The 17,538-nt window shown below is 42.9% G+C and overlaps 1 protein-coding gene across 1 annotated transcript in view; it reads left to right on the top strand.

Moving 5' to 3' along the window:
- The first annotated feature begins 544 nt into the window (after positions 1-544).
- The window catches only part of fam131c (family with sequence similarity 131 member C), a 32,498-nt gene continuing 15,504 nt past the window's right edge, over positions 545-17,538 (top strand). The window contains 1 exon segment of the mRNA XM_055932821.1: positions 545-611. Coding sequence (XP_055788796.1) covers positions 545-611 — 67 coding nt within the window.

Here is a 17,538-nt window from a genome sequence, read left to right as displayed (position 1 = left end):
TTTGTGCTTCTGAAAAAGTCTTCACTCCAGAACTTATTTTACCTATTTTACAGAATACCATTTAATTGCCGTTTATATGTCTGTGTGGAGTCTCATTGGTGCTTCATCGCAGGAGGATTTTGCTCTGCAAAAGCTTTTAGATTTTAACAACACACAGCCTGGGTGGTATAGTCTTAAATAGTTGTACATATGGGGTCCAGGTTCGGTCTAAATTATTTTCAATTTGGATTAGCCATTTAACCCCCTGGAGTCGATTGACGCACCATCTAAGTAAGTAACCCACTAAAAAAATCCCCATCAAAATCTGTCAGTTTAAGCTATATCAGGTGTTTTTGCTTTGGATGTGTCTCAATCCACCACATCCGCCGATTTCACACTTCCGCATCTGTGGTGAAAGGTGGCAGAGCAAGAGCAGTGTTTGTCAGACCATGAGATATCCTGAAAATTGGTCTTCTCACGAAAACGTCTGTAGCGTCCGAACGGTTTGACCTACAAACTATTATGGTCACCACTCTATGGAAAGGGGAGAGAGACTCTCCCAAACATGACGGTGTTCTCCGTTTTGCTCTGCGACAACCACAAGTGTCACGGGACTCGTCTGAAGGTAACCGGTACCGGTTTTAAAAAATGAAAGGAAGTATGAAGATAGTTTTGAGCCTACCCAAAAAAAGGGCTAAAATATGTGTAAATAAAAAAATATATATTTCCTGAGCTTTCTTATATTGCCTAGATATAGGACAGACACTTAAAAACTTTGTTTCTTATGATTTATATTTTGACTGTCTTTTTTGCCATTTATAAATGTGTTATTCAGTGTATTTCTCTAAACTATAGTAGTAAATGCCAAATTCAATATTTTATCAAATACATGTTTTGTATATATATATATATATATATATATATATATATATATATATATATATATATATATATACCTAAAGGGGTCCTAAAATTCAAAATCAAATAGCTAAATGATCCATAGTACGACCATATTAAAACAATTCCATATGTCAGCTTAGAACCCCCCACCCCTTCAACAACAGTTTAGACTTTTAAGAATTAAGCCTCAATATTATTCACTCTCTCCAGTGTTGCTACCTCATCTGGATATAGGAACCTTCAGGGTTTAGCACATTTCACAGAAAACAAAGAAACACAAAAATGGTAAGACCATTCATCCATTTCTCTTGGTCCACAGTCTTGCGCAGCCCCCCCCCCCCCCCCACAATTTTCTCCTGTCTACATATGTTTTGGGGGCCATTAATCGTTGGTGCACAAAGTGAACTCCACCAGATAATTACAGTCATTAAACCAATTAGGAGGCAGATGGAGGAGGAGGCTTCGTCTGGCCCTGAGGCCTCCTATCCCTGTTATCCAGGACTGAGCCTCGGCTCTGGCATCGCTTTAAGAACCAAGGGAAATTACTTCAGCCCAGTTTGGATTAATGCAATTTCCTGACAGTGCAGCCAAAGACCTTGCCAATTTAGCTGCAGGCAAGGCATCATAGCCCAAAAGCCCACGCTTTTGAGGACAAAACGGCCATTTAGGCTTGTGTCATCGAAACGTGTCGTGCAGAGCAAAAAGTGCTACCCGTAGTTTTGGAGAGAAAGGGGAAAAAAGAGGGAGAAGTAGATTAGGAAATACAGCAGAAGGGGAAAAAGAGAGCAGTCAATTCTGTCCACGTGAGATAAGCTCCTTTTTTATGGAGGTATATGAGAGAGTTTCTAATTACGTGAGGCTTATTTGATCGAATAGAAGTTTCATAATGTTTAAGCTGTTACAAATGTACTGATATAAGTGGATGCACGTGGAATTCCAGAAACTTTGAGAAAAACTACTTAGTTGTGTCTGTTGTTCACACGCACATCTGCCCTCTTATTGGCTAGAATGGTCCCACCTGATCTCGCCTGCCTTCCATCATTGAGGACATGTATTCAAGCGGTCATTTGAATATCTTGTTAATATAATAGATAATCTTTCCAGTGGTTTTCATCCAGCAATCGTTGAGTCAATGTTTTGGTTTCATTGTGCTAGGAACAGTAGAAGCATTATGCATGTTTAGGGAACACGGTTCTAAGCCATCAGCGAGTCAAATGAGGTAAAACTCTCCAGTAGCAATCCACGTGTTGGGACAGCCACAGACACCTCCCTGTAAACCTATTTGGGGCAACAAAAAAAGTGGGATGCATGCCAGCAAAGCCAGTACACAACACAACACTAAACAATACATTAATTGCACTATAACGGTGATAAACGGTGCCCACAAACTGTTAGGGCCTACATAAAGCTGTCCCAACAGCAGTCCCAACATCTTACCGCTGCTACACCTGGCTAACATAGGAGCTTTGTATGGCAGCAAAACAGTTAATTCAGCCTCATTTACTGCCTTTTAAAGAAACATAGCTGATATGGCTGACTTGCTTAAACAAATGTGGTTTCTAATGACAATTGAGATGTACAAGCTATGGCATAAGGAGACGACAAGCGGATAAGAGGCAATACGTAATTTCGATTAAGACATTAATGAGCGAGCTAGGACGGACATAGTCAATATAACTATTTGTATAGCACTTTTGAAATGTACAGCGACAGAATTCAAAACATGGGCCATTCTTACAGTGTTCTCCCTGTACATCAACTCAGAACCGTAGGATAAATAAAGGGGGCACATAAGCAGACAATGAAAGCTCTTACAATATTCAGAAGAAGGCAAAGATAACTCAACTAAATGACCACCACCCCGTAGCACTCACTTTTGTCATCATGAAGTGCTTTGAGAGACTAGTTAAGGATCATATCACCACCTTACTTGCCACCCTAGACCCACTTCAGTTTGCAGACGATGCAATCGCCATCACACTGCACACTGCCCTATCCCATCTGGACAAGAGGAATACCTATATAAGAATGCTGTTCATTGACTACAGCTCAGCATTCAACACCATAGTACCCTCCAAGCTCATCATTAAGCTTGAGGCCTTGGGTCTCAACCTCGCTCTGTGCAATTGGGTCCTGGGCTTGCTGACGGGCCGCCCCCAGGTGGTGAAGGTAGGAAACAACATCTCCACTTCGCTGATCCTCAACACTGGGGCCCCACAAGGATGCGTGCTCAGCCCCCTCCTATACTCCCTGTTCACCCATGACTGTGTTGCCATGCACGCCTCTAACTCAATCATCAAGTTTGCCGATGACACAACAGTAGTGGGCTTGGTTGCCAACAACGACGAGACAGCCTTCAGGGAGGAGGTGAGGGTACTCGGAGTGTGTGGTCAGGAAAAAAACCTCTCTCTCAACATCAATTAAAAAAAGAGATGATCGTTGGACTTCAGGAAACAGCAGAGGGAGCACCCCCCCTATCCACATCGATGGGACAGCAGTGGAGAAGGTGGAAAGTTTTAAGTTCCTCGGCGTACACATCACAGAGAAACTGAAATGGTCCACCCATTGGTGAAGAAGAAGGCAGCCTCAGGAGGCTGAAGACATTTGGCTTGTCATCTAAAACCCTCACAAACTTTTACTGATGCACAGTTGAGAGCATCCTGTTGGGCTGTATCCCCGACTGGGACGGCAACTGCACCGTCCTCAACTGCAAGGCTCCCCAGAGAGTGGTGCGGTCTGCACAACGCATCACCGGGGGAAAACTACCTGCCCTCCGGGACACCTACAGCACCCGATGTCACAGGAAGGCCAAAAAGATCATCAAGGACAACAACCACTCGAGCCACTGCCTGTTCACCCCGCTACCATTCAATAGACAAGGTCAGTACAGGTGCATCATAGCTGGGACCGAGAGACTGAAAAACAGCTTCTATCTCAAGGCCATCAGACTGTTAGACAGCCATTACAAACACAGAGAGGATGCTGCCTACATACAGACTGAAATCATTGGCCACTTTAATAAATTGATCACTAGTCACTTTAAATAATGCCACTTTAATAATGTTGACATATCTTACATTACTCATCTCATATGTACAGTATATACTGTATGTTATACCATCTATTGCATCTTGCCTATGCCGCTCGGCCATCGCTCATCCATATATTTATATGTACATATTTTTATTACATCCCTTTACATTTGTGTGTATAAGGCAGTTGTTGTGAAATTGTTAGATTACTTGTTAGATATTACTGCACTGTCAGAACTAGAAGCACATTTTGCTACACTCGCATTAACATCTGCTAACCATGTGTACTGTATGTGACCAATAAAATTTGATTTGATTTAAAATCTTGTAATCAATTGAAAGTAAAATTGCTTATTTTCAGAAAGATTTCCCAGTATAGGACCTGTCACTTCCAAATCTGAAAGGGGGTCAAATCCATTAAAATGCAATTATTGGTCCACATTACTCTGCAAATTACCAGTGCTCAGTCTGATATAAAATTTCAATTGCATTCTCTCAGATAAACATTGCTTTTGTATTCCATCAGCCTGGTTCATAGGTTTCATGGATTTTGAAGTCCTTAATATCTTTTGTGATCATGGATTTTTCTCCAAAAAAAGAAACTGCCCCTAGTAGCTACACAAATAATACATAACCTTACCAATATACTACCTGGGACACATAGACGGGTTGGTTGTTTAGCAACAAAACCAAAGTGTGCGCAACTATGGGGCAAAACAGATGGGGTTGGCTTAGACTGTTGATAACATTTAAACTCTATTTAGTCTAATGTTTATTGAAACACAAATACCTTTGCACAATGAACACTTGTCTCTAAAATACATGGTTACAGTTATTGGTTCGCTAGCTAGCGAATTTTAGCCATATTAGCAAAGACACTTCAAAACAAGACTTGGTATAAATAACAAGAAATGAGCCATCTACAATTCCCCACATGGCAGTTTCTTGTCATTGTTGCTAACTATCTGACGTTGTCCGCCAACCCGTCTATACACAAATCAAAGTCTATGCTCTATGCAAGTTCTATTATCATCAACAAAAAGTATCATTAGAAACTGAAAACAGTTTGTTCTGTCTCATTTTGGGGCGGCAGGTAGCCTGGAGCGTTGGGCCAGTAACCAAAAGGTTGCTGGATCGAATCCCTGAGCTGACAAGGTAAAAATCTGTCATTCTGCCCCTGAACAAGGCAGTTAACCCACTGTTCCCTGGTAGGCAGTTATTGTAAATGACAATTTGTTCTTAACTGACTTGCCTTGTTAAAAAAGGTTAAATAAATTAACTTACATTGTAAGTCCCATGTTTACACTATAAGTGTAGCCTATGACCTCTTTGTGTTTCATAGTTAACATAGTTTTATAGTATCATGAAGTGTTGGAACAAGCTCCACATCAGACAACTAATTTAAAAAAAACTATTTGCTATTCACGTAAGTACTTCACAAAGACATGGTGCTACTCTGCAGATGTCTATGTTAATCTCTGACTCTCCTTAGTCAAAACCACAAACTCTCTTTTAATTAACTTTCTGATTAATTTGTGTTCATTCATTTGTGTCGTTTTTGGCGTCAGAAGCATGTCAACACACTGGCGACAGAGAGGAACCTGTTAATTTTTATTGTTTACTTCACTTTTGTATATTATCTACCTCACTTGCTTTGGCAATGTTAACACATGTTTCCCATGCCAATAAAGCCCCTTGAATTAATTTGAATTGAATTGAATTGAGAGAGAGAGAGAGAAATGGGGGAAAGCCTGAATGCCCGTTTGCTGCCGTCTTGGTGTCCCTCCCCTCCACTCCTCTCCTACCCCTCTCTTTATTCTCTCTGCACCCTTTGGCTGCTGAGGCACCTGAGTGTATCCTGAAATTTTCTTTCACACTCACACTTCCACCTCTGACTTATGGAGAGAGGAGACATATAGAGATAGAGCTATGCTCACAACACTACTGTGATGTGGTGATATGATTAGACTAGTATCTAGCCACAGACAATATGCTTGATAGGTCTATGTTGTTGTCTTAGGTCTCTCTTTATGTAGTGTTGTGCTGTCTCTCTTGTCGTGATGTGTGTTTTGTCCTATATTTATTTTTTTATTTTTTATTTTTAATCCCAGCCCCCGTCCCTGCAGGAAGCCTTTTGTCTTCTGGTAGGCCATCAATGTCATAACTGACTTGCCTAGTTAAATAAAGTTTAAATTTAAAATTTAAAAATAAATAATTAAGTTCACACACATTGACCATGAGCGTACATTGGATTTGAGTGCCAAATGTATCAGTAATGTATCATACACATGCAACCATGACGGTAGCCGCGATTGCCAGTTGAGATTACAGAGTTCTATGGTGGCTGTCTACATAATACTAAACTCCTAGATCCAAGTGTTGCATAGCTATAAAACCTAGTGAGCGAAATTAACACAAGACCAACATGTTATATTCCTTTTGTCTATTTTGTCTCAACCCATCAAAGTGCCAACAAACCCTTATAATGTTCTAACTGGGTCTCCATGTGGTGACATCACCCCCTGCAATGGTTGAATCCTCCTCATTGGGAAAATCCTGTTCCCATGACAACCCCCTACTCTATGTGTTCCAGCTTTGCTGTGCTAGTCGGGTAAGGAGGGAGGAGGTGAATGTGTGATGACATGTATTTGAAGATGGAGAACTAGATTAGTTGTGAAAAATTTAGTAATTACTGAAAATCTGCATTCCTAGGATCAGCTAACTGAAAAGAGCCTGCAAAGATATCCTTTAAAGTAGCAAGATTAAAGCAGTGAAGCTTTGAAGGCAATATGGCTAAGTTATATTATCTGAGTGGAAGAGGAGGAAGAATAGTATGTAGGAGGAGCCTGACCTCTGCTGGTATTCAGATAAAAGTGCAGCATTTACAACACTGAATAAATTAAATTTTATTTTTATTTTTTTATTTCACCTTTATTTAACCAGGTAGGCTAGTTGAGAACAAGTTCTCATTTGCAACTGCGACCTGGCCAAGATAAAGCATAGCAGTGTGAACAGACAACAACACAGAGTTACACATGGAGTAAACAATAAACAAGTCAATAACATGGTAGAAAAAAGAGAATCTATATACAATGTGTGCAAAAGGCATGAGGTAGGCAATAAATCGAATAATTACAATTTAGCAGATTAACACTGGAGTGATAAATCATCAGATGATCATGTGCAAGAAGATATACTGGTGTGCAAAAGAGCAGAAAAGTAAATAAATATAAGCAGTATGGGGGTGAGGTAGGTAAATGGGTGGGTAGTTTACAGATGGACTATGTACAGCTGCAGCGATCGGTTAGCTGCTCGGATAGCAGATTTTTAAAGTTGTTGAGGGAGATAAAAGTCTCCAACTTCAGAGATTTTTGCAATTCGTTCCAGTCGCAGGCAGCAGAGAACTGGAGGGAAAGGCGTCCAAATGAGGTTTTGGCTTTAGGGATGATCAGTGAGATACACCTGCTGGAGCGCGTGCTACGGGTGGGTGTAGCCATCGTGACCAGTGAACTGAGATAAGGCGGCACTTTACCTAGCATAGCCTTGTAGATGACCTGGAGCCAGTGGGTCTGACGACGAACATGTAGCGAGGGCCAGCCGACTAGGGCATACACGCACACACACACACACAGTATTGCTCTGTTCAAGTAGACTGTGATTTTGCTGTGGTCTGATTGGGGTGTCAGTGGGCTGACTGTGAACGCTCTGAGAGACTCTGGGTTGAGGTCAGTGATAAAGTAGTCTACAGTGCTACTGCCAAGAGATGAGCTACAGGTGTACCTACCATAGGAGTCCCCTCGAAGCCTACCATTGACTATGTACATACCCAGCGTGCGACAGAGCTGCAGGAGTTGTGACCCGTTTTTGTTGGTTATGTTGTCATAGTTGTGCCTAGGGGGGCATATATGGGAGGGAATGCTGTCACCTACAGGCAGGTGTTTGTCCCCCTGTGTGCTGAGGGTGTCAGGTTCTTGTCCAGTTCTGGCATTTAGGTCGCCACAGACTAATACATGTCCCCGGGCCTGGAAATGATTGATTTCCCCCCCCCAGGATGGAGAAGCTGTCTTCATTAAAGTATGAGGATTCTAGTGGGGGGATATAGGTAGCACACAGGAGGACATTTTTCTCTGTTAAGATAATTTCCTTTTGAATTTCTAGCCAAATGTAAAATGTTCCTGTTTTGATTAATTTAATGGAGTGAGTTAGGTCTGCGCTATACCAAATTAGCATACCCCCTGAGTCTCTTCCCTGTTTCACACCTGGTAGTTTGGTGGATGGGACTACCAGCTCTCTGTAACCTAGAGGACAACCAGTGGGTCCATCTCCTCTATACCATGTTTCTTGCAGGATGACAATGTCTGTATTACCGATTTCTTTGGTGAAGTCCGGGTTCCTGCTCTTTAGGCCAAAGGCAGATGACCTCAGGCCTTGGATATTCCAGCATAATACAGTGAAGGCATTTTGTTCCATAAAGTGTCCAATGTTGTTGGTCGTGGTTTGGCCTCAGGCCAGTAAGTGTGAGCAGAGCCTGCTGAGCATCTGGTACATGCCGTTGGCTTGGGCGAGTGTAAGAGTGGGGGTTGGGCCTGTTTTCCCGCTCACTATCTGGGCGTATGTGTGACTTCCATGTTGAGGCCCTCTTTGCGGGGGTGGGGTGCATGGGGTGGGCAGGAGTGGCATAGGTCTGATCTGAGGGGGCCTAAATGGGGTGTGGGCATGGTTGATGTGGGGGGGTATTGATTGGTTGGGGTGGGGGTGTGGATGTGTCTGGGGGTGCTGTGGTCTGGATGTAAGTCCTCTTGGCGTGGGTCCTCTATGTGTAGGTCCGGGGGGGGGGGTCCTGCAGGTCTTGGAGGTTGTCTCGCTGGTCTGGGTGGAGGGTGTCTCGCTGGTCTGGGTGGGGTGTCTATTGATCTGTTGCTCCTCTGTGAAGTGTTGGGGCTGCGTTTGAGAGCGATGTCCTTTAGAGTACGGGCAAAGGTGGGCACTGCTGCCTTGTAGAGGTGGACCTGGTCATTGAGGCTGTTCAAGTCCAGGGTGGAGTGGTGGGCCAGGAAAACATTTGGTTTTGAGGCACAGTCACGGGAAATGCTTGCGTTTACCCGCTGTATTGTAGCAGGGTGGAAGTCTTTTCGTGGTAGCAGGGTGGAGATAACCACTTGTGCGTTGGGGAAAGTAGAAGAAGCTTTTTCAATCACTCCCTTCAGTGCTGTGGCCACCCTTTCCTGCTGTGCTCTCAGGTCGTTTGTGCCTGTGTGTATTATTATGTGGCTAGGTGAGCCTAGTTTGTCCTCAGACAGAAGGTCTAGGGCGCGCTGGGTGTTTGGACACCAGAGTTTAGACACACTGTGTTTGGGAAAAAGTTTTTTTTCTTCTATATATTTCCCATTTGAGTCCATAAGGAGAACAATCTGTGTCTTGTGTTTGTCCTCAGTGGGTGTGGGGGGGGTTGTCAGGAGGGCTATCAGGGTGGCTGATAGGGGGGGATGCTCAGAGCGGGTGAGAGCCGCTGGGCTTGGGGTTTTTCTTTCGTCTGTTCTGCTGTGATGTCGACTCTATGGTCAGGGTCTGGTGTGGACTGTTCTGCTGTGGTGTCGAGACTTTTGTCGGGTGCTGAGGTGGGCTGTTCTGCTGGCCACCTCTCTAGTGGGTTGTTCTCTGTCACACGCCATCCCCCTCAACCTCTCCTCCAGCAGTCTGATCCTCTCCTCCATCCCCCTCACCCTCTCCTCCAGCAGTCTGATCCTCTCCTCTAGTGCTCTGTTCTGCTCCTGCTCCTGCTCTTTCTCGTGTTGAAGTTGTCTCACCACTGTCCAGAGTGCAGATATGTCTCTCTCCACCTCCAGCACTCCGGGTCTGGTTAAGGGGGTGTTGTTGTGCTGGACTGTTGTCTGGGTCTGTGCTGACTGGAGTGTAATCACCTGCTGTTCCAGCTCCACCTGCCTTACCTCCAGCTGGGTGAATTTATCCTTCATTTCAATGAGGGAGTAGTACTCTGTGCTGGGAGATTGACTGTCCGCTGGGGGTTGCTCGTCTGTGGGGTTATATGATGAAGAGTTCTGGTCTGACCCGCTTGGGGTGGGGGTATCTTTATCAAGGGAGAGCTTCTCCTGCTGGGCTAATTATTTAATTTGGTGAAAGTCCAGCTGAAACTGTTTGAGGTTGCCCTGTACCATTACTGTTCCGGACTTATAGAGGTTTATATTAGCTGACTCAGAGTCCTCGTCAAGTATCCTGAGTTTCCACCCCTCGTTAACCCCCCCTCTCTTAACAAAGGGGTAGTGTGCTAATATAGCACTGTGCCATGCCAGGGGATGGTTTGTGTGGAAGATAAGGTTGCTGATGTTCCCATTTTTGTAATAGTCAGCAAAAAGTGTCTCTTGATTTTCCATAAGGAGCTTCATTTTGTGATCTTTTCTTGCCTTATCATTCTTTACATACACAGGGTACTGTATTTGAATTACCTCTGAAAAGCGGGAGGCAGCTTCTAAGGCCTCTCCATTTGGTTGGGGTAGACTATTTGACTCTTCTGCCATTGTTGGGCTAATGGACTTTGACACCTCTCACTTGACATGTCAGTGCTAGTTGAAGCTGTATCAAGCTTGGCAGGATTATGTTAGCATTCAGTCCTTATAAAGTAATGTCATGTATTTTTCTTCTTGGCTTTTGGAAATAGAATATAGTTTCAGACTAAACATTACTCACTCAGTTCTCTCTCTCTCTCTCTCTCTCTCTCTCTCTCACTGTCTTGTTCCCTCCTCTCCAGTACGAGAGATGACAGGCAATGCTTTGGCATACTGCAAGAAATAGACCTGGCGTATCATCCCTCTTTAGTTTACTTTGTTCTCGCTGAGCCTTGGCTTCTTCCTGGACCAGTCGTCATATTTGGTTTGTTTCTCTCTCTCTCTCCCCTTATCCCCACGTCTCTCTGACTTGATGGCAAACCGATAACTGACCGGCCGTCTCGTCACCATGGGTGCCTGCCTATGCAAAGGTCACAAAGGTCAGTGCATCTGTATGTCTGTCCCTCTGTGTGTCCGTCAGTGCCTCCTTCTGTCAATCCTCTCTGTCCAGTGATCTGTGTTGACTTATTTGTGCTGACTTGAGGGAAAGGGGGATACCTTGTCAGTTGTACAACTGAATGTATTCAACGGAAATGTGTCTTCCGCATTTAACCCAACCCCTCTGATACCTAACCTTTGTTGGGAACGTCACAGTACAAATACAACTTTTTAGGAGATCAACGGTACTTAGAAAAGGAAATACAGATTTAATACTGTAGCTACTAGGTATGTTTATATATATACGAGAGGAGGGATATATATATGTATATCACATATACAGTGCCTTCGGAAAGTATTCAGACCCCTTGACTTTCTCCACATTTTGTTCCGTTACAGACTTATTCTAAAATTGACCAAAAAAAACTATTTCTTCAGCAATTTATACACAATAACTCATAGTGACAAAGCGAAAACATGTTTTTGGAAATGTTTGCAAATTTATTACAAATAAAAACAGAAAACCTTATTTACGTAAGTACTCAGACCCTTTGCTATGAGACACAAAATTGAGCTCAGGTGCATCCTGTTTCCATTGACCATCCTTGAGATGTTTCTACAACTTGATTGGAGTCCACCTCTGGTAAATTAAAATGATTGGGCATGATTTGGAAATGCACACACCTGTCTATATAAGGTCCCACAGTTGACAATGCATGTCAGAGCAAAAACCAAGCCATGAGGTCGAAGGAATTGTCCGTAGAGCTCAGAGACACGATTCTGTGGAGGCACAGATCTGGGGAAGGGTACCAAAAAATGTCTGCAGTATTGAAGGTCCCCAAGAACACAGTGGCCTCCATCATTCTTAAATGGAAGACAATTGGGAAAACCAACATTCTTCCTAGAGCTGGTCGTCCAGCCAAACTGAGCAATCGGGGGAGAAGGGCCTTGGTCAGGGAGGTGACCAAGAACCCAATGGTCACTCTGACAGAGCTCTAGAGTTCCTCTGTGGAGATAGAAAAACCTTCCAGAAGGACAAGCATCTCTGCAGTACTCCACCAATCAGGCCTTTATGGTAGAGTGGCCAGACGAAAACTACTCCTCAGTAAAAGGCACATGACAGCCCGCTGGGAGTTTGCCAAAAGGTACCTAAAGCCTCTCAGACCATGAGAAACAAGATTCTCTGGTCTGACGAAACCAAGATTGAACTCTTTGGCCAGAATGCCAAGTGTCATGTCTGAAGGAAACCTGGCACCATCGCTATGGTGAAGCATGGTGGTGGCAGCATCATGCTGTGGCAATGTTTTTCAGTGGCAGGGACTGGGAGACTAGTCAGGATCGAGGCAAAGATGAACAGAGCAAAGTACAGAGATATACTTGATGAAAACCTGCTCCAGAGCTCTCAGGACCTCAGACTGGGGTGAAAGTTCACCTTCCAACAGGACAACGACCGATAACTGACCGGCCGTCTCATCCCCATGGGTGCCTGCCTATGCAAAGGTCACAAAGGTCAGTGCCTCTGTATGTCTGTCCCTCTGTGTGTCCGTCAGTCCCTCCGTCTGTCTATCCTCTCTGTCCAGTGATCTGTGTTGACTTATCTGTGCTGACTTGATATAAGGGAAAGGGGGATGTAACTGACAGTTAACCTGTAAGTCTTATGTCGTTGTTTTGTGTTTGAATTGTTTACTTGTCCGCTGTGCGGGGGAAATGATAAGACAAGCGGAACTACGTAGCTAATACTGTTGTAACGGGGATCCTTATTGTAGCAACACACTTTTGGAGGGAAGGCAATCCCCGCGCTGTGTTAGCTAAGTTTTCATGTCATCGGGTGTAGTTCATAAAGGTTGAAGCGTGTATGTTAGGATGGTAACGTTATAATAATTAGGATGAAGCGTGAATTCATGCCAGGAATAATAAATGTGAAGTTTGATTTCTTCCCTTCTGTAGTAAGCAGCCAATGAGGTATTTTTCCTTTATTCATGTGTTTAATCTGATACTGTTATAGCGCCGGCTAAACTGTTTATGTATGTAAGCACTTCAGAGTTATACCAAGCTAATAAGTCACTCGTAAGAGAAGGAGGTTGTAAGAGTGTGCTTAACTGTATTTTAATTTACTTTATAGTTCTCACGGAAGGTGATAATTCTGACTAAATCTACATAATAAAGCCGCCAGTTAAAATCAAGGAACGGTTGTGCTCGTGGTTACTGGAGGGAGCTACAGGGGATACCTCGTCAGTTGACTGGGAGACTAGTCAGGATCGAGGCAAAGATGAACAGAGCAAAGTACAGAGAGATACTTGATGAAAACCTGCTCCAGAGCTCTCAGGACCTCAGACTGGGGTGAAGGTTCACCTTCCAACAGGACAACGACCCTAAGCACAGAGCTAAGACAATTCAGTAGTGGCTTCAGGACAAGTCTCTGAATGTACTCGAGTGGCTCAGCCAGAGTCCGGACATGAACCTAATCGAACATCTCTGGAGAGACCTGAAAATAGCTGTGCAGCAACGCTCCCCATCCAACCTGACAGAGCTTGAGAGGATCTGCAGAGAAGAATGGGAGAAACTCCCCAAATACAGGTGTGCCAAGCTTGTAGTGTCATACCCAAGAAGACTCAATGCTGTACTCGCTGTCAAAGGTGCTTCAACATAGTACTGAGTAAAGGGTCTGAATACTTATGTAAATGTGATATTTCAGTTTTTTTTTTAATTATGAGCAAAAAAATCTAAAAACCTGTTTTTGCTTTGTCATTATGGGGTATTGTGTGTAGACGGATGAAGGGGAAAACTATGTAATCTAGTTTAGAAGAAGGCTGTAACGTAACAAAATGTGGAAAAAGTCAAGGGGTCTGAATACTTTCCTTTACAGCTTGGGAAATTACAGAAAATTATGTTATGGCTTTGGAAGCTTCTGATAGGCTAATTGACATAATTTCAGTCAATTGGAGGTGTACCTGTGGATGTATTTCAAGGCCTACCTTCAAACTCAGTGCCTCTTTGCTTGACATCATGGGAAAATCAAAAGAAATCAGTCAAGACCTTCACAAGTCTGGTTCATCCTTGGGAGCAATTTCCAAACGCCTCATGTTGTGGGAGTGCTTTGCTGCAGGAGGGACTGGTGCACTTCACAAAATAGATGGCATCATGAGGTAGGAAAATTATGTGGATATATTAAAGCAGGGGTGTCAAACTCATTCCACGGAGGGCCTAGTGTCTGCAGGTTTTTGGTTTTTCCTTTCAATAAAGCCCTAGACAACCAGGTGTGGGGAGTTCCTAACTAATTAGTGATGTTAATTCATCAATCAAGTATAAGGGAGGAGCGAAAACCCGCAGACACTCGGCCCCCCGTGGAATGAGTTTGACACCTGTGTATTAAAGCAACATCTCAAGACATCAGTCAGGAAGTTAAAGCTTGGTCGCAAATGGGTCTTCCAAATGAACAATGACCCCAAGCACACTTCCAATGTTATGGCCAAATGGCTTAAGGACAACAAAGTCAAGGTATTGGAGAGGCCATCACAAAGCCCTGACCTCAATCCCATAGAAAATTTGTGGGCAAAACTGAAAAAGCATGTGTGAGCAAGGAGGACTACATACCTGACTCAGTTACACCAGCTCTGTAAGGAGGAATGGGCCAAAATTCCCCCAACTTATTGTGGGAAGCTTTTGGAAGGCTACCCGAAACGTTTGACCTAAATTAAACAATTTAAAGGCAATGTTACCAAATACTAATTGAGTGTATGTAAACTTCTGACGCACTGGGAATGTGATGAAATAAATAAAAGCTGAAATAAATCATTCTCTGTACTATTATTCTGACATTTCACATTCTTAAAATAAAGTGGTGATCCTAACTGACCTAAGACAGGGAGTTTTACTAGGATTAAATATCAGGAATTGTGAAAAACTGAGTTTAAATGTATTTGGTTAGGGTGTATGTAAACTTCCGACTTCAACTCTATATATACATATACAGGCACTGAGTTTGAAGGTAGGCCTTAAGATACATCCACAAGTACACTGAAATGGGCCTCTGTGCGCCTATGTAGATATTCCATAAAGAATCTGCCGTTTCCAGCTACAATAGTCATTTACAACATTAACAATGTATACACTGTATTTCTGATCAATTTGATGTTATTTTAATGGACACATTTTTTTTAATTTTCTTTCAAAACAAGGACATTTTTAAGTGACCCCATCATTTTGAATGTTAGTACATAGTTAAAAATATATATACCTTTATTATTTTCCACTAACCCTACCACCCCTCACCTAATTGGAGTAAACTAATGGACAACAACACTTCTACTTCCAGCTCTTTCACTATATAAATTTTACGGACACAATCTATTTTACAATAGTTACAATTTTGTTAGTTTTTATCCTGTCCTTCCTCTACCCTCAACCTCTCCCATCTATTTCTGATGTGCATCCAGTTTGATTTCTATTTGCCATATACTTTTCACTGTGCTGTTCCACAAAAGTTCAGAACCTTTTAACATTTTATAGACACAGTATATTTTTCATTTGTTATCTTTTTGTAATTAGTCCCACCCTTCAGCTCCATTCAACTCCCATCTATCTCTTAATACCATCCATATGGGATTTCTATTTGCCATATATTTTTCAAATGTGCTGTGATGCTTCACTAAAGTTCTGAACCTTTCTATTCTCATAATTTCTACAGATTGTAAATTAAAGATTTTTTTTATTTTCATTTATTTCACCTTTATTTAACCAGGTAGGCAAGTTGATAACACGTTCTCATTTACAATTGCGACCTGGCCAAGATAAAGCAAAGCAGTTCGACACATACAACAACACAGAGTTACACATGGAGTAAAACAAACATACAGTCAATAATACAGTAGAAGAATAAGTCTATATACAATGTGAGCAAGTGAGGTGAGATAAGGGAGGTGAAGGCAAAAAAAAGGCCATGGTGACGAAGTAAATACAATATAGCAAGTAAAACACTGGAATGGTTGATTTGCAGTGAAAGAATGTGCAAAGTAGAGATATAAATAATGGGGTGCAAAGGAGCAAAATAAATAAATAAATAAATAAATACAGTAGGGAAAGAGGTAGTTGTTTGGGCTAAATTATAGATGGGCTATGTACAGGTGCAGTAATCTATGAGCTGCTCTGACAGCTGGTGCTTAAAGCTAGTGGGGGAGATAAGTGTTTCCAGTTTCAGAGATTTTTGTAGTTCGTTCCAGTCATTGGCAGCAGAGAACTGGAAGGAGAGGCAGCCAAAGGAAGAGTTGGTTTTGGGAGTGACTGTAAAGGTTGTCAATGTCGTTCTCCACCTCAGACGAGGAGGAGCATGGATCGGACCAAGATGCTGAGTAGGAGGTATTCATGATTTTAATGGCAAACCAACAAACACTACAAATTAACAAAACAACAAACGTGACTAACCTGCAACAGTCCTGTGTGGCCCAAACGCTAACACAGGAAACAAACACCCACAAAACACCAGTGAAACCCTGGCTGCCTTAGTATGACTCTCAATCAGAGACAAACGATACACACCTGTCTCTAATTGAGAATCATACCAGGCCGAACACAAAACCCCACATAGAAATAGAAAACATAGACTGCCCACCCAACAATCACGCCCTGACCAATAAAGACATATAAAACAAGAGAAAACAGGTCAGGAACGTGACAGTGACCAGAGAGATATACCTGCTGGAGCGCGTGCTACAGGTGGGTGCTGCTATGGTGACCAGCGAGCTGAGATAAGGGGGGACTTTACCTAGCAGGGTCTTGTAGATGACCTGGAGCCAGTGGGTTTGGCGACGAGTATGAAGCGAGGGCCAGCCAACGAGAGTGTACAGGTCGCAGTGGTGGGTAGTATATGGGGCTTTGGTGACAAAACGGATGGCACTGTGATAGACTGCATCCAATTTATTGAGTAGGGTATTGGAGGCTATTTTGTAAATGACATCACCGAAGTTGAGGATTGGGTAGGATGGTCAGTTTTACAAGGGTATGTTTGGCAGCATGAGTGAAGGATGCTTTGTTGCGGAATAGGAAGCCAATTCTAGATTTAACTTTGGATTGGAGATGTTTGATGTGAGTCTGGAAGGAGAGTTTACAGTCTAACCAGACACCTAGGTATTTGTAGTTGTCCACATATTCTAAATCAGAGCCGTCCAGAGTAGTGATGTTGGACAGGCGGGCAGGTCCAGGCAGCGATCGGTTGAAGAGCATGGATTTAGTTTTACTTGTATCTAACCTGTCTAGGATCAGCGTGGCGCTAGCGGCACACCCCCCCCCCCCCCCCACTGAAAAACCAGTGCCGCAAAATTCAAAAAAAATATTTTTTTAAAATATTTAACTTTCACACATTAAAGTCCAATACAGCTAATGAAAGACACAGATCTTGTGAATCCAGTTGTAACGATAATCCTCCTCCTCTTCAACCGAAAAGGAGGAGTATTGAGGGAACCAAGGCGCAGCGGATTGTGAAGACATAATGATTTATTAAAGACAAGACGAAAACACGAACTTCACTATAAACTAACAAAATAACAAAACGAAAGTAGACAGTCCTGAACGACGAACTTACATACAACGTGAAGAACGAAATGAACAGACTACATGAAATGAACAAACCG

Source organism: Salvelinus fontinalis, chromosome 8, assembly GCF_029448725.1.
Source record: "Salvelinus fontinalis isolate EN_2023a chromosome 8, ASM2944872v1, whole genome shotgun sequence".
In the NCBI taxonomy this organism is placed as follows: Eukaryota; Metazoa; Chordata; class Actinopteri; order Salmoniformes; family Salmonidae; genus Salvelinus; species Salvelinus fontinalis.
This window is presented reverse-complemented; position numbering and strand designations above follow the sequence as displayed.